General features: G+C 40.3%; 1 protein-coding gene across 2 annotated transcripts in view; it reads left to right on the forward strand.

Moving 5' to 3' along the window:
- The window catches only part of rxraa (retinoid X receptor, alpha a), a 107,334-nt gene that overhangs the window by 12,226 nt on the left and 71,019 nt on the right, over positions 1–24,089 (forward strand). For both annotated transcript variants that reach the window (XM_026174287.1, XM_026174286.1), the window contains one exon: positions 16,722–16,835. In XM_026174287.1, the coding sequence (XP_026030072.1) occupies positions 16,722–16,835 (114 nt within the window). The remainder of the gene's footprint in view (positions 1–16,721; positions 16,836–24,089) is intronic.

Consider the following 24,089-nt stretch of genomic DNA (forward strand, 5'->3'; position numbering starts at 1 on the left):
GAGCCCTTGTAGACTTTATAGCTGCCCAAATTGGGCCCATGTGACCAACTCCCCTTTGTGCTGAGCTGGGCTAATTAAGTGGCAGAGAAGTGAGAGGGCACCCGGCTGTGGATCCAGACTCAGGCCAGACCTGCGCCAAACACAGCTCCTCATAAAACTGAGGAAAAAGGAAAAGCATTCCTCCACTTTTTTTAAACTTTTACTCGTAGTGCTTAAAAAAATACCATATATATGTATATAAATAAAAGAACTAGCGCACTTTTCTGATATAGCTGTGAAAGGGCCACTGTGTGTGATTACAGAAACACAAACGGGCTTTTGTTATTTTTAAAACATTTTCTCTTTCTTTTTTCTTTTCTTTATGTGGTTTGTTGTCATTGAATAAAAAATACGAAGAATGATTTCACAAGCCTTCCTTTCAGATGTAGTATCCCAAGTCGGCCCGAAAGACCTTAGTATTTAATCAACGCCTCAACTTGCTTTATATCACTTAGTTTTCACAGAGTCTGCAGTGCTCTGTTCAGCTAAGAGGCCCTTACAGTACATTACAGATGCACAACCAGGCTTTTGTCTGTCTCCTCGGTGAGATCACAAGAGCGGTTCTCTCCCCTCTCATCACTGGTGAAGCAAGCCTGTGTTCATTAGTGATTAAGATTCAGATGGGCTCTAAGCACCTTCTGTCTTACCTGAGCAAGGCTCCTCATGGGTCGGCAGCGCTGACAGGAAGGTAGCTCTCTTAGAGTGCAGAGGAGAGCACAGAGGTACATGCTAATGTGGCAACTGTGCTGATCAAAAGGGATGCATCGTTGGGCTCCTTCTGATGGGCTTACTTATGCGGGGCCCCCTTGAGAGCTACAGTATGTACAGGCAGGAACAGAGCAGTGATCAGTGAAAGAAAGAAAGGAGGATAGAGGAAGAGAGATGGTGAGTGGAGGGGAAGAAAGAGATACTTATAAAGAGGGGGGATAAATGACAGGCATTTCATCCTTCATCAGGAAAGATGAAGGGAGAAATATAGGGAATACAGAGCAGTTAGCCTCCAATCAGTAAGGTAATGAATCAACATAGTCTTTGACTGAACATTTCTCAGTTTTAGGCCTTGGAAATATCATAATTATTTGTTACAGCTATTACAATCATCTCGCTCAGCCTGTTTTTATGTTGATCTAATTTCCTTTATTATCTGGTGTCTGACAGCAAATACGCTGTCAGTCATTTGTGTTTCTGTGAGGATTGTGATTTTGTGTTCTTTTTTCTCCTCGACGTTACTCTGCAGCTGAGCTACATCTTTCTGCCTGGCTGAGCTGACAAGTTGCACGTCCTTCTAGGAATGCTGATGTTGATGATACTAGTGTGTGTGTGTGTGTGTGTGTGATGTTAGCTTACAGTGCATTCTAATACTTATTTTAAATATTGATATCATTTCATAGTGGAGGAACATGTAAAAAAAAGGAAAAAATAGAAATGTAGTGAGTTTAGTTAGAGGGTTGTGCTTTCTTTAAAATTTGAATCTAATGGCCGGAGGGACCGAGGATTATTGGATATACACACTACCTTGACATCAAGCTACACTAGAAAACATTGTCCACGTGCCTTAAGGCCATTGTATTTACACACATCTCTGTGTGGTCCTGCAGAATGACCTTGTTTTGGCTTGTCCACTTGCCCATCCTTTGATCCAAATTAACTTTGCTCCTTTGGACCCCAGTTTTTGAAAGGGGGCACCACTGCTCAGCGCTAAACAAATATGACGGTCTGTCTCTCTTGGTCAGTAATTGTTATTTGAGATAAGAGTTTTTACCCTGGAAGGCAGATTTAGTATTTTTGGAGCAGTCTTGCGCTTCACTGGCTCATCATATCTTGTGCTTTCTGCAGGTAGACATGCGAGTGAGGTCATCCATGGCATTTAGGTAGCTTCCGAAAGGTGCCTCTCACCTATTAACCTGGAGCTCCCCACGCTATCAAAAAAGGGCTTTGTTCTTATTGATGTCGTTTTTTGTGCACCTTAGGGCCAGTGCTTAAACACACATACAAAACACGCACACGGTAAAACTGCAAATAATTCTTTTAAGGTTAACCAGAGAGTTTTACTTTTACATCATAAATGACTCTAATATATACACCAAGTCAAATGATTGTTTAGATTTGGGGTAAGTAATTAGTTATAAACCTTAAATTCCAAGGCTGTACACGCTGTGAGGTGCAGAGCTGTGGAAACATAAACAACGTCAAAATAAAATATTAGATTATATCTTGCAGTCTTATTTAAAAAAAATTCAAGCAAAAAAACAAACTCTGATTTTCTATTCTAGTATCCCTGTTACAACTAGTGAGTTTTTGTGTAAGAGGCTTAAGCAAAGCTAAATTCCTCATTAATTTGTTGGAAATTATCAAAATCTAAAAATAGATAATTACACTTTGTACCATTTCACTTTATTTAGAAAGAGAATTTAAATGGGCTGGCACTTATGAAGCACTTTTCTACTCAATTTGAAGTTCTAACATTCACACTCTCTGATGGATCAAACCACCAACCTTCTGAAACGTCTTTCTCTGTCTCCTGAGCCTCTGCTTCCCCAAATATTTGTGTCAGGTATGTCACAGATGAATCTTTTATTTGCTGTTGTTGTAGGTCTGATAGAAAATGCACAGCGCTGGGCCTCTGACCTCAAAACCTGAGGGTCAAACCGATCAGAGCCAAAGGGGCACATGTTGTTCTGGATACTGGTGTTACATTACATCACATTGATTGGCTTTCATTTGCTGGAGAATCTCCTGTTAGACAGGAAGTGACAGATTTCAGTCCATTGACCAGCTTTTTTCTCTCTCTCTCACACCCACCCACACGTATACATACACACACACACACTTATGTTTCCGCTGTGTATCTCCTCTTCTCAACCGACCACAGAGTCACAGTGAATGAATGATTGGTATTCCACATACTGGGCTTCAGGGGATTGACTGAGCTTATGGCCAGCTTAGCCTGCAGTTCTGTGCTTGATTGGCAGCTGCAGTTTCCTCAGTGGAGTAGGGTGGATGGATGGTGGTGGAAATGATGGGTTGATGGGGTACTAGTGACATTTTGCATCTTGCGACATGCCATCCTGCATTACTCTATAAATGTCTCACTCATACTATTGCATTCAGACAAGCTCCGAGTAATGATGATGCCAGATCACTATTGAAAAGCTTAATTTGGAGGCTGTTTTGGTCAGTGAAAATTTCACCAATTTTTATTTCCACTGTTAACTTCTTAACCTTCTTAAATATTATGATTATGACTAGTTTTGACATTTTCTTTTATTACTTTTTTTGTGGCATCTGCAATTGGTTTGCTAGTGGGCAATCACTTTGCTCTTATTTTGAAAGTTAAATTACCTCGACCCAGCCAGCCCCTACCTGCAGCCGGACTGGGTTCCTGTTGTGCCGACCTGCGGTGGGTAGGGATGGGTATCGTTTAGGTTTTATCCGATACCGGTGCCAAATCGGTACTTTTGAAACAGTGCCGGTGCTTAAACGGTGCTCAAACCGGTGCTTAAAGAATGGAGAACACAAAATTGGTCCAAAAACCTCTCATGTTCAGCTGGTTCACCAGGCCATCAGACTGCTGAACACGTCATAGACACCTCAGCTTCACTACTGGAACTTTAACATTATGCACTCCATACTGTACAGTAATGCCACTGTTTTGCACATGTCTCAACTCTGTATATTTTATATATTTTATTTATTGTTTACTCTATTTAATTTGTAAAATATGTGTACACACACACACACACACACACACACACACACACACACACACACACGTAGGAAAATATTTACTATACACATCCAGAAATGCATATACTATTATATATTGTACATATATTTATTAGTTTCAGATGTAGCCATTCTTGTATTTTGCTTGTTTACATTATTGTATTTTGCACAACTCTGTTGCTTGTGAAGCTCGCACACAAGAATTACACTCACATGTGCTGTACCAATGTACCTGCACATGTGATGTGACAATAAAAGTGATTTGATTTGATTTGATTTGGTTTTTGTAAAAAGATAACAATGTTAGCCTTTTCTGCAGCTATGGGGCATATATGGTATCACTCTTGGCTGGAAGCAGTGCATAAACAATGGAAAAAACACAAACTTTGTCCAAAAACCGCTCATATTCAGCTGTTTCCCTCTTTTTCTTTGGTCATTTTAGCCTTTTTGGCCGGGGTGAAGGGAGTATCTGCCATCAAACAAGAAGACAGCCGCATGTAGCTATGATGATGTTTGCTAGTTCACCTTACATGCATTAATGTAATAACGTGGTTAGCCTACTCAACGTAAATTACTCACGCAGAGAAGAACGGCTGCTGCTGCTGCCATCATCATCCGTCATCATTTCTGCTACACTGGCAGGGCTAGGGGCCAGGACTCTCCTCTTCGTGTTTTTGGGTATGTTGCTAACTCCGGGTCCGATAACAGGCACCACACCGCAGTAGATGCGCTCGGTGTGAGGTCTCGCAGCAAGCTATCAAATACAGTGCATTTCTTGGTTTTTGGGGAAAAAAAAAACGCTATGCGTCGCCAGGTGTTTCATCGGATTTGAGGAGTTACCTCCTTTGACAGTATCAGCTTAAAGCACTTGTTGCTGCTGAGTTTGCATATTTTGCTATGAAGTACAGCCAGACTTTTGACCGCTTCGCCTTGGGCATTTTTAATCTGTAGCTCTGCATAAAAGAACGTACGTACCTGGCCCCGCCTACTATCCTCGGAAACGTAAAATGATTGGCTAGAAGTGTATCACAGCTCAGGGAAAAAAAGCACCGAAATAAAGCACCGAAATGTGCGCTGCTTTTCGGTCTGGTTACTACCGTTTATGTCAGAACCGGTGCCATCATGGCACCGGACACCGGTACCCATCCCTAGCGGTGGGTGTGCCTCCTTCTGCACACACATACATGCAGGCACCACTAGAACGGACCATGCTGTTTATGTGGTGTGTTTTGCATTTAGCCTTTCGATAATATGAGTATGAATCAATATATTCCTCAAGACCTCGTGTTCAGGCTTGCTGGCACACTTTTGCTGTCACACTGTAAGTGGTTAAAATACGTGACATCTTTGTTTTTGTAACATTTCACTGTCCTTTGCATTTACCCAGGATAATGGGCAGTGTATGTTACAGCCATTAGCCTGTCACAATGGAACCATCTCCTGCTGGAACCGTGTCCCCTCCTGTTATGATCATTTTCATGCTATCGCAGGCTTTCGCTTTGTTTCCTGTCTCAGAGGGAACGGCTCGCTCAAGTCTTTAATGCTCTGTTTTTGTGCTCATTGAAAAGCCTCGCTTCCAACCAGCATACAGAGTAGCTACACACTTGCTATGCTGAGCCTCATTCCCCCATGGAAGAGAAATAATTTATAAAATGAAATCTACATTTGTTGTGTAAATGACCACATGCTGTAGGATATTTAATCCTGCCTGTAGTCAATCCCAGTCATGTGACTTGACCTAGTTCTCTATGCCTCCCACTGGCTGTCTCTCCCCTTTTTCTCTCTTTCTCACTTTCCTTTTCTCCATTGACTTGCTCTCCCATTGTTTTTTCACTGTCTGTTTTTCACTTGTTTTTGCCTCTTCTTTCTCATTTTATCTCCCAACTCGTGGTCCATCCACGTGTTGGCAGCTGCTCCTTTACATGACTGATCCAGTGACTTGTCTTTTCCTTATGATGTGTTAATATCTTGTAACAATGTAGCTGACAACTTTGTCCTTGAATATGGACTTAAAACAAACCAACTTCAAAAAATGAGACATTTCTCATATAAAAGATGTGACGCCAACTTAGAGTTATTACTGAATTTATGACTTGTCCTTGACAGCCTACTAGAGTTTTTACCAACAGTTTTTTTTCTTTTTCATTTAACTTTGACACTACAGGTGTGTTGGAAACACACTTTTCTCCATGTTTTCTCCTTTTTCTCTGTAAAAGCTAAGTTGAACTGTACACTTCCATCTGCCCTTAAACAGTATCAATAAGCTTGTTCTCCATTTGATTGTCATGCACGTGCATGCAAATTGAGGTTTGTTTTCTTATTCATTTGTAGACATTTTGTGCGTGTTGTCAGTTTTACCTGTGCTAAGCTAAACATTGCTGTCAGAAGCTTTTCAAGAGAAAAAGGAAAGGGGTGGTGTTTTTATTACTTTTCAAACAATACCATTTAGATTGGAGGATATGATAGATGGATAAACTGACACTTATCTGGATGAAAGCGTAATTCCAGCCAGCTTGGCATATCCTCAACTGGAATGATTTGGTTGCCTCTTGGAATGTGTGGCATGCATCTGTTCCTGAAGAGCATGAGAGATCACTCAGGCTTTGGAATAATACTCCAACCCATAACAAGCCTCGGCTGTTTTACTCACTCATGGAGCACTACACACTTTACATGTCACTGAATGCATGGATATTTCCCATGTGCTCCAGCTTCCTTCCAAAGTCTAAAGACATGCATGGTGAGTTAATTAGTGATTCTAAATTGCCAATAGGTTTAGCGTGTGCTTGGTGGTCTGTCTCGTTCTGTTAGCCCTGCAATGGCCTCACGACCTATCCAGGATACACTCCACTAATGTCAGCTGAGATCTACAAGCAAAGGAGTGCAATCAGTGGGTTGACCTACCAAGTCTGAAATGACGTCTAGAATTAGAGATGAAGCACAGAAAAAATTATGAATCGCATGCAGTTGTGGTGCTTGTGGCATGAATGTAATATTTTTCTATAAAATGTAATAAAAGTCATTAAGATGAACCTGTTTGCAGTTGAGAGTAAGCATTTGACTGCTGAACCAAAAGACTCAGCAAGGTTGGGTTCCTCATAGTATTTCACAAGTTTTTACACGTGTAAAGATCCAAAGAGCAAGTTGAGATCTTTAGCCAGAGCTTTCCTGGAAAACTGAACCTTTCCAGGTATTTGGTAAAGATCAGAGGATTACTTAAACCTTTGGTGGAAAATCAGTTTCATTAAGACTTTCCAAAGTTTTTATAACTGTTCATATATGAGCACAGACTCTATTATATACTTATAAATTATATATTTACATATAAAATGTATGCATGAATGAAGAACTATGATTTGCTATGAGTTTTCTGGTAATTCCAGTATATGTGCATTTTTGCGTTTCCCTAAGGTTCAGCACACTTAAGGTATGTCCATAATATCGGACCTGATGCATGAAGGCTTATACTGGAGAGAGCCCCGTTGTCTCCACTGGTTATTTTGGCCCAAACTCTTCATTCCAAAACTTGACTTTTCTCCATAAGCACTCTCTTCCTGTCCAATTCTTTCTAAGTCCAGCTTGGGTCTTTCTGAAATATTGATACTGAATGAGAAGTGTATATTTTAGAACTGATTTCATGTTGAATTGAAAGCCTGGACAGGATTATGCAAGTGTTTTTTGTTTTGTTTTTGTTTTTGTTTTTCAATCTGGAGTCATCTGACCCTAATGGAGCTTTCCTGTCAAAAAATCTGGAATCAGTATTGCTGGTTTTATAATTTTCCATTCATATTTAATGGCTCCAACGTAAAGAAGCATTTTAGACAAAGAGTGCACTTTATCCTTGTCTTTGAAACTGTCTTGCAAGTGGTCTGCCTTGTGTAATTCTTATTCTACTGTATTATGAATTTCACTGGTTTTTTTTATTGTTATGCTGGTTTTTGGTCCACACCCATGCAGAGCAGCTGGAGCACCAGATGTTTTTGTTTCAAGTTTTGAATTATGTACTACTTCACATTAATGTATTTCACATAGGAGACTCAGTTTCTCAACATATGTATGTATTTTTTTGTTATTGAAGTATTTATGAAATGTTGCTATAACTTATTTTTTAAACTGATGTACTTATTCATGAGGGTCTAAAAACCTCCAAATTACCTTGTGTGCGTGTTTGTTTGTTTGTTTTTTTAAAAATGCTTTTATAGCAAATTATTTCACTGATGATTAAGAAAAAATGTGAGGACGTTGTACAATCTTTTGGTTGTAGGTTGGTAAAAATTGAAAATAATAATTTCTGGATTGTTAAAGGCTTTTTACACAGTCTTGTGAAGCATTCCACGTGTAACCTCTATTATCAGTAATTTCAGAAGTAAAAGCTTCTTCTAGCCAACATGAAAACACTAAACTTTTCGCTGTTGTTGAGTTGGTTAGAATTTGACTGTGTCAGCTCAAATGAGACTGGAAGTACCAATAACGGAGAATGAGAAAATGCTAATGTAAGTCTTGACTTAAGCAAGCGTAAAGCTTGATTGTTGAATCTGGGTCAGAGTTATAAAACATATTGTTCAGAAGAGAAGAATAGATGACGTCTGTGGCAGCACAGGTCCTTCCTTCTGTTTTGACCATCGTTGTTTGTACATGTTTACATCCTCGGCATGTGGGTTGAAGATGTACTAGGCTGAGGCAACAGGAGGTGGTTAATGGGAGACTGTGTGCTCCTGTAGAGATGGAAGCGTGGGCGTGTGGAGACAATTTAGCAAGCTAACAGGAAGCGTGTTCTGGGACCTTCCGCTAAGACTCAGGCAGACAGTGAGTGGGGCACAGGTCGCTACACAGTACCACACCTTCATTTTGCCAGAGAGCATCTCTGTTCAGCTGTTGGTGCGTTAGATTTTCCCTGCAGAATGTTCATCTGTGTACCATTGTAACCCAGGTCCCACATAACTATGATAAAAGCTAGAGTGTATCATAAAATGAAACTGGGCTTGAGTTTGTTGTATTACTAATTTATACCAATACCTTCTGATTAAATTAATCTGTATTTTATGCAAAAAATGTATCTCAACAGTTATTTATTTCTGAAGGGAAAAAAATAACATGAAGGAGAGTCACTCTTTTTTATGAAATGAACTAAAATGCAATTAACCAATGTAAAAATTAGTGCATGGGATAAAGATTTTCAAAATAAAACACCAGGTCCCTTAAGTTCTAACCGTTCTTTCTTTCATAAACAAAACTGTTTCCTTACACCTTTTAAAGTGGAGAGAATTTCACCTTTTGAATGCATATGGGTACCACTAAAACAGTTCTCATCAACTTAAACAACATTTGTACCAGTGTGCCTTGACACACACATTTACTTGTCCAAATTAAACCTGAAGAATCGTATTTGTTGGCCTCAATGATAAACCTTAGATGCAATCCACAATGCGATGCCTCACGACATCTTCTTCGGACATAGCTTGTGTCTGCTCCCACAGGTTCAGCCTTTACCACTCATCGATTTTATTACCATGAACTGCTTCTTTTTTCAATTTTTTTTTTATACAAAAATCTGAATAATTTCAGCCATTTTTTTACATTACTTTCTAACATAATTTTCTTTGATCACTCTAAAATGTCAACTATGATAAGGAAAAATAAAATCGAGGCCCTGAACTTAGGCCAGAACCGTGTCCAATTGCAACTATTAATCACAGCTAAAAATAGCACTTTTGATGCTACACTGAAGCCGTGCAGAGCAGGGTGAATACTGCAAAGTATGGCCTGAATTTCCACCCATGATCCATTAGAGGAAGCACATAAAACAAAGTTTTATCTTTCCCTTTCTGGTGCTAATATTTCACAGCTGAGAAAGGGCCAGTGTGTGCTTTGCCAAGGGCTGCTGGTGTGGGCAGATAGTCCGTCATGTGAACGGCTACTGTAAAGATCAGCAGAGGGATAGTAGATTTTTAAATGCTTCCTTGTGTCCTTCCTGCGTGAAAGGAGCCTCTTTTACCCTTACAGCTTTTTTTGAGTCCAATCACACAAATTTGATTAGAGTCGTTTGCCCAAGGAGCTACTCTGGCTGCTGGGCGGCAGTGAGACCCTTGTTCCCCTATTTGCCCTGGAGAAAGGTTCTGACGTACACAAGTAGCCTTTGAACCCCCCCCCCCCTTCCCCCCCCCCCCCCCCCCCCCCCTTCCCCTCTAACCTCATTTACCACACTCTTAGTTTTTCTTCCTGCCTCTGTCTGTCCGCTCATCAGAGTCCTTCTGCTGGCTTCATCACATCACACTAAGTGAAACCTAGAACTCTTAGATGCGAACATGAACTGCTGCATTTGTGTCCTCTCTGCTAAACACTACTGCTTTGGGATGTTTTATGCAAAAATAAAAGAAGGAAAGAAAAGAAAAAGAAAATTGCACATGCCTGCCTGTTGGAAGCTTTCAGTTAAGTTTGAGTCATTCTATAAATATATTGGCAAACAATGCATGGCTTTTATTTTGGGTCTTTCTGCAAACTTTAGTCCTGCAGAATTCAATGCAACAAGTAAAGAAACATAAAGCAGAGTTGCTGCTTGTTGTGTTGAGCTCTGGTTGAGAGTTATGTGCAGACAGTGATGCACATTCTTATCAGCATGACTAGCAAATGTCATGCCTTGTGATTATAAGGTCGATATGGAAGTAAAAAAGCAAAAGTGTTCTAGTCCAACACATTTAAGAGCCAACAAGGTGGTGTAGATTGTAGTGCACACTCCTCTGCAAATGTACTGGCAACCAGCAGCTGTTGGACTGGTGGTAACTGGTTAGAAACCCTACTGAGTGGTCAGGTGAAATGGAGGCTATGCCTAAACACTTCCATCTGTCATTTGCGTTGAATTGTCACACAACTCTTGTGTCAGAACATTAAAGTTTATGGAAGGAAAGTATGGCATATATTGAGAACAACAATCAATCCAACAGCTTGTATTGATGGAGGTGGTGGGTTTGATTACTTGTACCCAAATTATGTATAAATGAAAGGACAAATAGATATGTCAGTTATTGCTTTTGGTTTTGTTGCTTAACATTCCAATACCAACTAATGCAATTACCTGTATATTTACCTTTCTCTATTGATTAAGCAAACGTTTTTTCCGTCAATTATATTTAGAGAACAAAAGTTATCAAAACTAGAAAAAGGCTATAGGTTATAGACAGACAGGCTTCTCAATAACAGCCCTAATGTTACTGTTTTAAAGAAGGTCATTCATGTCAGTTCTACCTTTTCTATAGAGGCTTTGCAGCTTCGAATGTGACACCAGGGCAGCTTCATTATCCTGACTGTGTGAAAGTGCAGACTCAGTTTCAGACAAAGTAGGAAGGCATGTTTTTTTTTTTTTTTTTTTTTTTTTTTTAAGAACCGTTACAGAAAGGTGCTCTTGTTCATTTCAAAAGCACCTCAGTTTAGGTCTCACAAAACACAGTCGCTTAATAAGTCATTCAATAAAGCTGTCCAGTTAACTTTTTTTATTGCCAGTCCAGACCTCAGCAGCAGTTGGTTTTGTGACTCACAACTTAAAAGTAAAAAAAAAAAAAAAGGTGTTGCAGATTTTAGTCGCAGTTTTTTCTTTTCTTTGTTGTTGTTGTTGTTGTTTTTCAGTTATGATTAATAAACTTCCTTCCAAAGGTAGTTTTGCTACAAATAATCTAGGCTTGTTGTGGCTGAACCTGAAAATTATGTCTTCCTGCCAAGGTCTTCACAGGTCTGTGTCAGCAGATTTTTTCTTAACCGTTCATTGTGACTAAAATAAGCCTCATAATCGGAAGGAAGAGCAAGTCATTAACCTACAGAATCTGCAAATTTTTGATTTAGATTTCAGTTTCTCTGCTTATAAGCCAAATCAGCACTGATAAAAGGAACTTATTGTTTTAGGCTAGAAATTAAATACATAGCAGAGGCCTGCAAATCCTACAAGTGTGTGATAAGGTCTTTCACTGACCTCTGTCTGGTTTGGATACTCAGGGACCCCTGAGGTTTCACTAACAGGGGGATTATATTCCAGGGAAGTAGGAATTCCTCTTATATGTTTTTTCTCCCCAAGTCCACTTGAGGTCCTGCTAAAAAGGTGCATGTATAGTGCCTGTTCAGTCACCAGACGGTTAGACAGGTCTGCTCAGAAGCCTGCATTCACTAAAATGTACCCACTTGGACCCAAATGGGCGCTTGCATACTCACGAATGTGGAAAGTTTAACACCTGTCTAACGTGGTCGAAGCTAAGGTGAAATTTTAGCCCAGAGGTAGTGTTTCTGAAACTGAATGAGGGCGTGTAATCAATACAGAGAGGCATGTAAAAACAACAAGTGCATTATTTCCAAGTTTGTAAAATATGTCATAGCTATTTTTTGAACAAGCATCCTGCTATTATCAGCAAGTAGGTATGGCTTCTAGAGATCATTGATTTTTTTTTAATTTTTTTTGGCTTTGTTGTCGTAATAGATCTGCCCAGACTTTGCTCTGGCTGAGATAAATGCAAGTTTAATGACATGTTTTTGCACGGCTTCCTTCTTCAAAATAGATTTCATCTAGTGGGAGGGAAGACAGTTTGCTGATGAAGCAAATACACGCAGGGACAGGCTGATGATCAACAAATAAGGGCAGCATTCCTGTCATTTCTGAGAGAAATGCTTCACTCAAGAAATGTTTGATTATCAGTGGATGGATCCTGCATCTTATATATCTAAACAGATGGGGGAAAAAAAAGATTTGCGTCTGTACACAGGATTTGTTTTATTGAATGGTAACTACAGGCATAAGGAGGCGATGTAGGTGGATGATGGAAATCAGATGAAAGTAAATAGCTACGCTTGATGTGTGTCATTTAAAATATAAACACAGTGTGTTACAGTAACCTCTGACATAGTGCTAACATAAGACCGGGCCAATTAATTTCATGATTAATTAATAAATTTAAAAAAAATACATTTATATCATGAGCACAGAAAAATAAAATAAAAATTTAGCTTAAGGTGGGGCTTAAAAATGGGGATTTTTAAAAATCAATAAACCGATGTAAGACAAACAAAAAAAACAGAAGGACTTGGAACAGCATAATCAGTGTAATTGTATGCTATTTTATACACAGAGAATTCAGTAAAATACATATCTCAAGTACATGTCGGCAAACACAATTGAGCAGTTGAAATCTCCTTCTGTGCATGGAGGTTTGAGGCCTCCTTCAGCCGAAGGTGCCAGTCATGATGGTAACAGTAACGGTTGATGGCCCCCGCTGTCCCATCCTTCCAAGCACTCTATCAGGATCTTAGCCCCTGAAGTCCCATAAAGGAAGGGCTTTTTTATTGCACCTTGGAGATGCATTAGCGGGCCAATGAACTTTGACCTTGGGCTTGTTCACCCTGGCAACATACTGTAGGACATGAACAATCCTTACTCTTCAGGAGAATTCAGCTAGGAACCCTTAAACTCATAAATGCTTGAATGCATTTTCTTCAACAGGCCCCAGTTTGTGAGGTCTTGTAAATTCTGGAGACCTAGTCATTTATTTATCTGCAGTAAATAAAAAATGTGCTTAAATGAAAATGCTGCAGATTTCACCTTATCAGTGGGTTTTGTTATAACGCCACATTTACACACCTTTGTTTCATTAGAACCTTGTCATTAAGCCTTTCTTTTATTAGCTTTATATCAATAAAAAGCCCTTCTTTCATTAGCAGAACATCTCAAAGGCTTGCCTTCATTAGCACAAGGTTGTAAATGCTGGATGGGATTTCATTAGCAGGCTGTCTTTAATGAGGAAACTCCCAGCGTGTTTACATTGCCCTGATCCCCCATGATGGCTGGAAAGGATAATGCCGATTGGCTGTTAAAGGAAGGTTTTGAGCTTGTCCCTGGAAGATTGGATCATGCAGTTATTAAAGCCAATGAGATCCTTGCCGCTTAGAAATGAAGTGCAAGATCAAACACTTTAGTAATCAAGATCCTGCTTGAGTATATGAACTAAGGCATAATGATGCAGTGCTGGAGAAGATTTAATGACGAGACATGTACCAACCTTACCTTTTACAACAGCAGGTCTGGAACCTGCACATACATGTCGTACACTTTCATCAAGTCCTTCAGGGTTTAAAATGTAAAGCCCTTCACTCAAAATGATTTATCGAGCCAACAGAAAGAAAAAAAAAAGACGGATTCCTGTCAAATGTATCATTCTTGAAGTATTTTTACAGCTGCCAACTAAACATTTGATGATTCATTCCTTTTAATTATGTTTTTGAGATTTAAACTCAAGTTTTTTATCAGCAGCAACGTAACCAACTTAGTTTTTCTTCCTTCTTTTTTTTTCTTTTTTTTTTTTAAACCATTTTTTTGATATATGGTAGGTGTTTTTACAATACACATTGAGGTTTTGAGATCATTTTCAGCTTCAAACGAATTTTTCTCTCTTTTGTCTTTACCTCTTCCTTATTCTGTAGTGAAATTTCAGATTGCTTTAACATTACTTTGTCTCGTGGGAACATTATTCCAGTGGATTGCTTTCAGAGTAAGGCTTTTTTTTTTTTTTTTTTGTGGGAGGTGGGTGTTGCTGTCTCCTTAGTTTACTCCTGACTTTGGAAAAGTGCAACTTGACTGGGAGGTAGGGAGGTAGGTAGGGCTCATATGGAAATTCCTTAATGTTTAGTGACATTACTCGAAGCACTATACCATGTGTCACTGTTTGGCCTCCAGCCCCTTTCTTCAACCGGGAGTGTGTCGTGTTTTTGAAGAACTTAATTTGGCAAAGACGGGAAAAATATGGTTGAGTATGGCAGAACTATTGTGTTCCGAGATTCACTCCCTCCCCCTCTCTTGCACCCTTCTTCTCCTTCTCCATGAGTCCTGACACAGTTCCTTCTGAAGAACTACTCTTGTGTGTATGTTTGGTTAAAAAATGGTGTGGTTGATTCATTTTGATGTCCTTCTATTCAGCTTGGAAAGAAAAGAAAAGTCATGTTAATTTATTTCATAGTCTACAATAGAATATTCTTATCTGTAATTAATAATGCCATAAAAGTGATTTGAGTCACTGTGTTAGGGTGGTGATGAGATGGCTTGCACAAATATATAATCTGGTATATCATATTGAAATGATCTTAACTCATACTTGGCTTCCAAGCTAAGAGTAAAAGATTTAACTGCATTATGGTTTGGACTAATCCCATTAAATTGACAGCGCACTTACAAATCAGAACTTACACACACACACACACACACACACACACACACACACACACACACACACACACACACACACACACACACACAGAGTCTGTTAGGGTATTGTTTTCTGAATCGCAAACATTTGATTGATCCTCATCCAAGATGCCTGTAATCTTCATGGTTCCCATAAAGCGGGGCTCGGGACTCTTTGCTGTTATTTTAAGATGACATTTTCCAACATCTGATGACAATGATATGATGCTCATTAAACAGTGAAATAAGTGATATGCGTGACACGAGAATAAACAGGCTTTATTTTAGTTTCATGTGTTCCTCTTTGCCTGTTTTATTTAATTTGTGATATTCAAGATGACCTCAGTCTGTCTCTTTGCTCTGACTGATCCAGACTTGAATTATCTTGCCAGTCCCTGAATCATCTGTAATACTAATGAATGTGTCGATTAAGAAAGCCCCACCTGCTCACATGTCCATATGATTGCACATGCACTTCCACATGGTACACCCTTAAAAGCAGGAAAAATAAATATCAGCATCTCAGACAGCTTATCATGGGGAACTAATTCAATATCTCTTTGCCTGTTTTAAATGTCATTCTCTGAGCTCATCTGGAGTGACATGTTTTTCATGGTGGTAATAAAGGAGCTTTATTGGGCTCAGACAACAGCGATGGGGAGGGCTCTTCCGCTTGCTGCTCTTGATGTTTGCAGAAAATCCAAAAGTCCTCCTAAGGAGTGAATAAAGTTTGGATTTGCAGAGGTCCTCTAATGCCAATAAGATCTGCTTGAGCTACCCTGTCAATAAAGATGGAGCGACTGCTTCTCTGCACACACAGGTTTTCCTTTTGGCTGCGTTGTAGGTGAAGCAAAATACCACTCATATTCCACTTTCAGTCCATTTATAAGAAATAATAAAAAATGGTATCATCATCAATCATAAAGGTTAGTGCTACTCAGTCTGGGACATTTTTGTAATTTGATATTAATAGATTTGTAGTTCTTTAAGCTCCATCATGAACCTCCTGTATTCTTCTCTATTTTGTTTTAAGTTCATCAAATTGAGGACTTTGGGATAGTATTAGGGTTCTATAATTCAGGACAGATTTCTCCAAACATTGCTGTTTTGAACAATCTAGATTTGTTTGTTGAGCTTTTCTTTGCTGGATGATGTCAGTGACTTGTGAGCACTTGCCTGGAGGGCATACAGCATCCTCAGTTGCCTTATTGTGCCAGATAATGGCTTCCCTATTGAAAATGACCACTGCGACCCCTGAGACAGACAGTATGACGGCCTCCTCCATCCCCTTCAGGCACCCCAACTTACTCTGGCATTTTGACCACACAGAGCTACTAACCTTAGTGCTGTGCCCAAAAGCCTTTTGCCTTTCCACAAACCAGCCCTAGCCAGCGCTCTGCAGGTTCTGTCCACTCTGTGGAGCCTTCAAGGCTGGATACAGACATACAAAACTCATGGGCAGTGAGCTGGCTCAGTGCCACAAGAGAGGTGTTTAGGGCGATGTACACCTGATTACAAATTTTATTATTAGTAACCTTTATTTAACCAGGAAAAGTCCCATTGAGCTTAAAAACCTCTTTTTCAAGGTAGTCCTGGCCAAGAGGTGACAAAGCTATACATTTTGAACAGTATGCTGGTGCTGATGGTGGCCCAATCACTGTAATGTCAAAGTTTAATCTGCTTTATCATCTTCTCCATATTCCTCCTGTCTTTTGTGTTTAATTTCTCTGTATTTCTTTCATTACAGGGTTCTTGAAGCCCCAGTGCTCTCTAGCTCCTCCGATGCAGCGAGGTCGCTCAGGTGACGCTTGTTCCTGTTTTAGTGGTGTGTGCCCCCTCCATGACCGCCGTCTATCCTCAGGTAACACCAACTTGTTAAACTTCTTGTTGATACTATGTTGCTTTGTTCTTTTGTTTGATCTTGGGGAAAATATGAGGGAATACACTGTGCAATCTAAGAGGTAAGAAGTCATCTCCAAACCTGATGCACATACATGTATACGCCTCACAACCTCTGGTTTGAGGTGTGGCTCGGGGACCCTTTCAGGAGGCAGTGTTCCGTCTGGTTTTTATGATTAATGGTGTCTTTGCATGTGGAGCCCCAATGATGGACAAGTTAACAGAGGTGCTCTGAGAATGGCCCCCTTCCTCCCACCATCTCAGTCGGCCCTCTCAGACAAGCAGAGGCTGACATCAGTGGGTATTCTGAACTGAACTGTCTGGTATGTGGCTAATGAATAGGGGTCCAAACTGTGCAGAACATGTGGTTAATGCTGATACATTTATCATTCCATCCCTGAGGCTCCCTCATTCAGCATTATCAGTGCTGTTACCAGCTGAGCTGCCTGCCTTGTGATGAGAGCATGACTTGTGTGCTAGGACAAAGTCACTTCAACATACACTATAAAAAAACAAACAACCTCTGAGAACATCTGTTTGATTCTTCTGCACAAAGTAGAAGTGTTCTAAAATCGAAATCTAAAAATTTTTTATTAGTTCTGAAACAATTTTCCTAAGCAAAAACCTTTATTTTTTTAGCCTTCTGTTGTTGGAGAATACAAACATTTTCTGAAAGAAATCCATTTCCTTTTAGAAACAAATTAGCTCAGAGTTTTGATTATTTTGTTTCATTTTGCACTGAACTGCAAATTAATCATAATTCTTTCCTGTTTTGTTTGATCCCCCCCCCCCCCTTTTTTTCTTATTAAGTGCTCTCAGATGCATCTGAGGAATTCATTTATTGAGGTGGTATATTGGATTTAAAAAATAACGAGTAAATCTTATTAAACATTCGAGAACTGTTGATACGTTTTCAAAGCTAGGGAAAACACCTCATGTCCAAAAACTCAAATAGTTCTATAATCAGTAAATTTGTGGGTTTTTTTTCCTTTTTAAGGATTACCAACACAATTCGAAACAAAAAGTTCAAGGCTTTGAATCATAAGTTTTGCTTAACTACAAAATCTGATCAGTCTTGTTGTACAATCTGTGCGTGATAACCAAAGATAGTATCCATGCATGTTTCTTTCAAGTCTGCATCAAAATTGCCTTTAGGACTTTCCACATTTTAAATCGTCTTATTAAATCTGACAGTGATCCAAAAGAAGAAAAGATGCAATCCAATTTAATAATAAGATTACACTAATTTTATTCATTTCTTTGTCTTGTTGTAGTTGTTACTGCAGTAAACGTTTTCCCTTGAGAATGAGACACATTGTTATCCTTGAAACACTGAAAGGGCTCAAAAGACGGGAAATTTTGAATGGAATAATATTGTTCATGTTGTATACAAGATTTATACCTCAATGCTTGTGCAAATTGTGACCTAAGCTTTGTGGGTTTTGTTGTCCATCTGCATGCTATTCTCATATTATTGTATTTCTTAAATGATGCCATGCAATTTAGAACAAACAGTCACTTTAACTCTTGAGGGAATGCTTAGATTTTCCTCATAAGCAGTCAAGGTCACTGTCACCTCATGTCTGTCACACTCTTGTGCAAACCACGAACGCCATGGAGAGAATTTCATTACACCTGGCATAAACGTACACCATGTGCTAAAAGGTAAACGGGTTTCAATTTGGTGGTTAAAGGTCAAGGTCACTGTGACTGCACAGTGTTGGCAGTATTGAATAAATTATAGGTGAATTCTTGCAAAATTTTACACTGCTAACTATTAAAGTAGAATCTTGAAGAGATGGTATTTTATATCCAAAAATTCACTGGCCAAGTGTTCACGGAGGGAGTCTGCGTCTTGTTTTGTTTTTTAACCATAGTTTGTGTATTTATTTAAAATATTATTGGTTTTTATATTTTTTTCAAAATCAATAGTAAATCTTAACTGTCTTCTTTTCTCTTCCTGCTCTGTGAAGGGGGGAGAAAATGAGAACCCACTACCCTCTCTTTCACAGGCAAATACTTTCATATGGACAAGTTTCAGCACGATGAGGTGCACAGTTATTCTACCAACCTCGCCCCCATCTTTGTGTATTTTGCAGAGTTGTCTTGATTGATTGCAACATATTTTACTGTCAGAGTTTAATAATGAGGGTGGATGTGTTTTCCGAACAATTGGGACTATCTGGATAAGTTGTGTAGTCTCACTGAAATATGTTAAAGGTTTTACGTCTTTGTGTTGTGGCTATTTTAAGACTGGTAGGACACCAGGTTACAAGTAACATTAGATTATTTTGTCTGTGTCAGACTCAGGGGCAAATAGAGAAGAGAGGAGGAGTTAGGGGAGTGAAGTTTCTTTTCTTGTTGCTATTCTCGCATGAGTTGTTAAAGTAAATCGGTGGTGTGTTAAGCAGCCAAGAGCACTGGATACCTCCAGAGAAAGTTACCTAACTGTTAAGTCATAGCAGCAGAGGGGTGGCTAGCCGCTCTGGAGTCTAAGTTTATAGACTCTGTAATAATCTGTGGGTCTAATTATGGAATATGTTTCTATAAATTCACCAGTGCCCCTAGATTGTGTGATTGTCTTCCAATCATGATGTTCCAGCTGCCCAACTATGGCCACAATGACAAGTTGCTGTGGGGGGCGTGAGGCGTGTAGGGGTGACCAAGCAGCAGGTTTCTGGGAAGGCTTGCGAGCCTCGCCCGGGGGAGCTGTATTCAGCAGTGATCTGCTGAACTCCGGGCAGCACACTGATGTGGCTCGGCTCCGGTTTCAGTGGTTTTACATTGTTTGGGCTTTTCAAAAACAAACTTTTACTGGAAAAGGACCGTGAGAAATGTAGTATTCAAGACCTCACTTTTCCACAGGATAATGTTAGAAAAAAGGCAAAACATTTAGGGCCTCTTTTCACTTTTTTTTCTGTTGCTTTTTAATGAGAACAAGAAGTCATGATGGGATTTTTTTTTTTTCTATTTTGGAAATGTGGTGCATGAGGTGAGCGAGTGTAAAAGAGAGACAGCATTGAAAACAGAGCTTTTTGAAAAAGGCCTTCACAATGCAAGCCTTGTGCTGTGATTTGGTCTGTCCTCACCAAGCTGAGCAGAGGAATGGAAAAGATTATCCGCAGGAATGTCTGGGGTGCCCTCAAACGGAGCAGGCCTCGTGACTGGCCAATGGGAGCGAGGCCTGTAGAGCGGCGGGCTAATTTTTTCCTGATGAACTCAGCTGCCTGTTCCACAATGCAGTCTGATTGCCAGGGCTGAACTCGCATATGGTCCGTGTTTGGAGGGTCCAAATGACAGGACCAATTCTGCCTGGAGAGAAAAGGGGGTGGGGATGTTGGACATAGATGATCACGACTGGCTCCCTCTCTTGTTATTTCATTAGTTCTGGATGTGACTGATGCACCAGAAACTCAATCTTGAGTATCCGGCACTACCTGCAGAGATTAACCCTCCAGGTGTATTGTTATCTTGTGATTTCTAACTCTCTATTGATTATGTTTTAATAAGTAACAATTACACATAATACCAAGCAGCATTAGTGTTTAATGCAGCCCTGTTTCATTGCAGTGCCTCAGAATTATCTCACTGCCTCACAAATCCTGCCAATTCATTTGGAACCCGTTTTCTATTCTGACTACATGGAAAGAGGCTTCATTATCCCTCCACTTAGAACCAGCCCAGCGTAAACTGTAGGGCTAGTGACACAGCTCCATCTCCTTGCAAGAAATATGTGTTTACTTGCTCATTGTTTTTTCTGTGTGTTGCTTTTCAGAATTAGTTCTGCAGAAATACTCCATGTGGTGGGCCTCTGGAGAGAGGCAGCATGTGTTTGTGGACCTTGTGGTCACACAGCAGGGTTTTAGAGTAGCGGTTGGAGTGGGGAAGTGGGGTTAATGTCTAGTTAAAGTGGCTCCCGGCTCCTCATATTTCCCATCGTGGGGTCCTGAAGAGGTGAGGAGGGTCATAGGGAGGGAGCTCGTTAGCCTCAGTGTGCTTCGTGCTCCCTGCTCTCTAATTGGCTGGCTGGAGTCAGTGCTGTTCCCGGCTGCTTCCTGCTAGGTCAGAAGCCAACAGGGCTAGAAGTAACTAAGCTGCAGTTTATGGGTCCTGAACCCCATTCATCGGGACAGACAAGTTATTTTTATATTTTTAATACACAAATTCGAAGAATCACAACTCATCTCATGCTAAGCCCAGTTAATTTCTGCGTGTTTTTAGTTGTATGTGGTTTACTTATAGCCAGAGCACTGGTGTTTGTCCTCACTACGATAAGAACTGCCAAACTTTAGAGTTAATTAGATGTTTGAGTTTTTGTGTGTGTGTGTGTGTGTGTGTGTGTGTGTGTGTGTGTGTGTGTGTGTGTGTGTGTGTGTGTGTGTGTGGATGAAATGCAATACAGCGAAAAATATCACAATGTTAAGACTAAAATATAAAGAAACTAAAATTCGCCAGATAGCTAAATAGATTCTGGTGTTAAATTTAATTCCCACGATTAACACCTTAATTAGTTGAGCCATCAGTTCCCCCATAATTGATATTTATGTATTGATTTTTGTGATAGGAGGTTTGTGTGTGTGTGTCCTCACATTTGCCCTTCATGTTCTTTTTGTATTGCTCTCTAATAATCTCTCAGCTAGTCCTTTTATCTAAGGAGGATTCACTAAATACTGTCCATCTGGTCCCATGGGATTCCCTAAAGTGACATGGCCCCTGGTGGCCAGCTGCCACAGCAGCTAGAATGCATCTGCAGAGGTGGAGGTCTCTGTGCTGGTACTGAATGCCATCCGCAGCCATCCTCGGTGGGTCACTAGAAATCAGAGTGACTAAGCCTTTGATAACTCTCTGAGCCCTTAATCCCAGAGCAGCACCATCAGAGTGAAATGCTAGCTCATTGTTACAGCTCAGACCCATTGGTGAGTGAAAAGAGTGGGCAGCCGTGGACATGGGGGATGGACAGAAGTTGTCATATCGTCGCTGTGGTGCGGTCATTATCATCTCCACAGTGGAAATATGGGTGCTGGAGTTGAGGACTGGGAGTTGAACTTGAATAATTACCTGAGCTCAGATTCTCAAAGGCTCTGAGTTTAAATTTAAATCTTGGTTGTGCACTGGAAGCAGCATTTAAATGTAAATTATCAGGAGTACAGAATAATTGAATGCCTAATTAATCTTACAGTGGAATACAAATTATCCATTGCCCCCCCCCCCTTTAAAAACAGTGAGGAGTTCAGCAGAAAGCACTTGGTTTTTTTTTTATTTACTGCTGCGTTATATTTAGACTATAGATAATATATTCTCTCAGAGACAGTTTACGTAGATAAGGTGAAACTTCATCCTGCCAGCTGTCCTTGGAATTTATTTTGACCCCTTGAGTGAGAGTAACAGTACAGTATGTGAGGCTTTGCATCTGCATGAAAAAAATGGAGGAAAAAAAATTAAACCCTGCATTTTTTATTAACTTCAATTAAACATGAATAAGCAAGTTCTCATTCTTGAGGCCCCATGTTGCCTAACACAGAACAGTATGTTAATGACAGCCAAGCACGTCGGTTTCTTCTGGAATATATGGGCAAATTAACCAATGGCATGAATATAAATGAATGCGTGCATCTTGACCCAGATATCTCACTCCTGATTGTATCTCTGCTATGGCTAGCTGATAGAAACATCTGAATCAGCCTGCAGTGCAGCTTTTCTGGATCCTTGAGCGTGATCCAAAGTGCCCTGTTTATATTAGACAGGCTGACTAAGTGTTGAGGGGCACTGGCCTCATCTAACCATGCACAAACATCAAAGCACCAAGATACAAGAAAATTGCATGTGTCATTTACAAAAGGACACTTAGCCATTATTTACTGTACTATACTCTTCAAAAAATCAGTGAGAATTGTGTTCTTTATGTGCAGAATAATATGCTACAGGCTTGGATAAATCATGCAAGTACAATGGACAAAAATATTTACTCCCAGTGGAAAAAAGCCATGTTTGATAGATAACCATAATAAACAATGAGAGTGAAAAGACATGATTTTGAGAAATACCATCTGTTGTGGCGCCTGTTTTGTTTTTTCTCTGTTTTCTAAGATGATGAAGAATCTTGAAAGCTACCATTTAGCATCTGGATGAACCTAAGATATTTGGATGAGGCCAGACAGAAGGAAGAGGTCAAAAGTCTTATTTTTTCTCTGGGCCATGGTTTCCCTGTTCCTATCCTTCGCTTGCAACATCCAGCATGGCTTAAGTCACGATTGAAAGTAACAAGAATGCAGAAGCGTTTAATAACCTGTAATGTATCTTTGCAGTTTCAATGTAGAGTTTGACTTTGTGGAGGTAGACATTCTCATTTTGTCTGTTTTGTCTATTACAAACATCTCCATCATAAACAAAAATGAGATCCAGCATAATGTTACAGCAGACTTATTCACTTCTTGTTTGTTCACTGGCCTGTTTGTCAACAAGGTGGTGAGGGAGCTCAGGTGTCCTTTCAGAGTGCACTTGGGGCTCAGTGCTGTCAGGGGCAGTTCTAGCCATTCCTCTGCTCACTATGGTCAGTTGCTTCTGTCCTTGTCAATGGGATTTTGGAAAGGCAGTGGCAGCGACAGATCATCCCACTCTGTGCGCCCCCCCCCCCCCCCCCCTCCACCCCCAGAGGAGGATAAACAGAGGGGAGAGAAAGGGAAACGGACAGTCAGGGTTGTTGGGGGAGAGAAAGCGAGGGGTAAGGAGTTAGCAGGAGAGAGAGGACGGGGGAGATGACTGTTGGTATTTTGATGCTAAAGTGATTCGACATGCTTGGCATTATAGCTGGCTTGGTGGTGGGGGAAGGGAGAGGCAGTGGAAACGAGCACTTGTATCCGAATGTCAATGAAGCCGATCTCATGAAGTGGAAGGTCAAAAATGTATCACTTGCCACCTCACCTCGTGCAGGCTCCGCCCTTGGACTCCTGCAAAGGGCAAAACAAGAATTGATGGGTGTAGGTTAGAGAACGAAAGGCCAGAGAGGTCTGTAAAAAAATGTCTGTTTGTATGTGTGTGTATGAGGATGGTGGGTGGAGGCAGGGTGGCAGAACTCTGATATCTCAATGTCACATGTCCCCCACTGCACAGCAACAGGCCCATCCGAGTGTGCTAATGCAGGCCAGCACATGCTGGGATGTGAAAGGTGGAGGGAGAAGTGTTTGCAATCCTCCGTGCTTTCTCCACAGAGAGCCAC

This window comes from Astatotilapia calliptera, chromosome 7 (genome assembly GCF_900246225.1).
Source record: "Astatotilapia calliptera chromosome 7, fAstCal1.2, whole genome shotgun sequence".
In the NCBI taxonomy this organism is placed as follows: Eukaryota; Metazoa; Chordata; class Actinopteri; order Cichliformes; family Cichlidae; genus Astatotilapia; species Astatotilapia calliptera.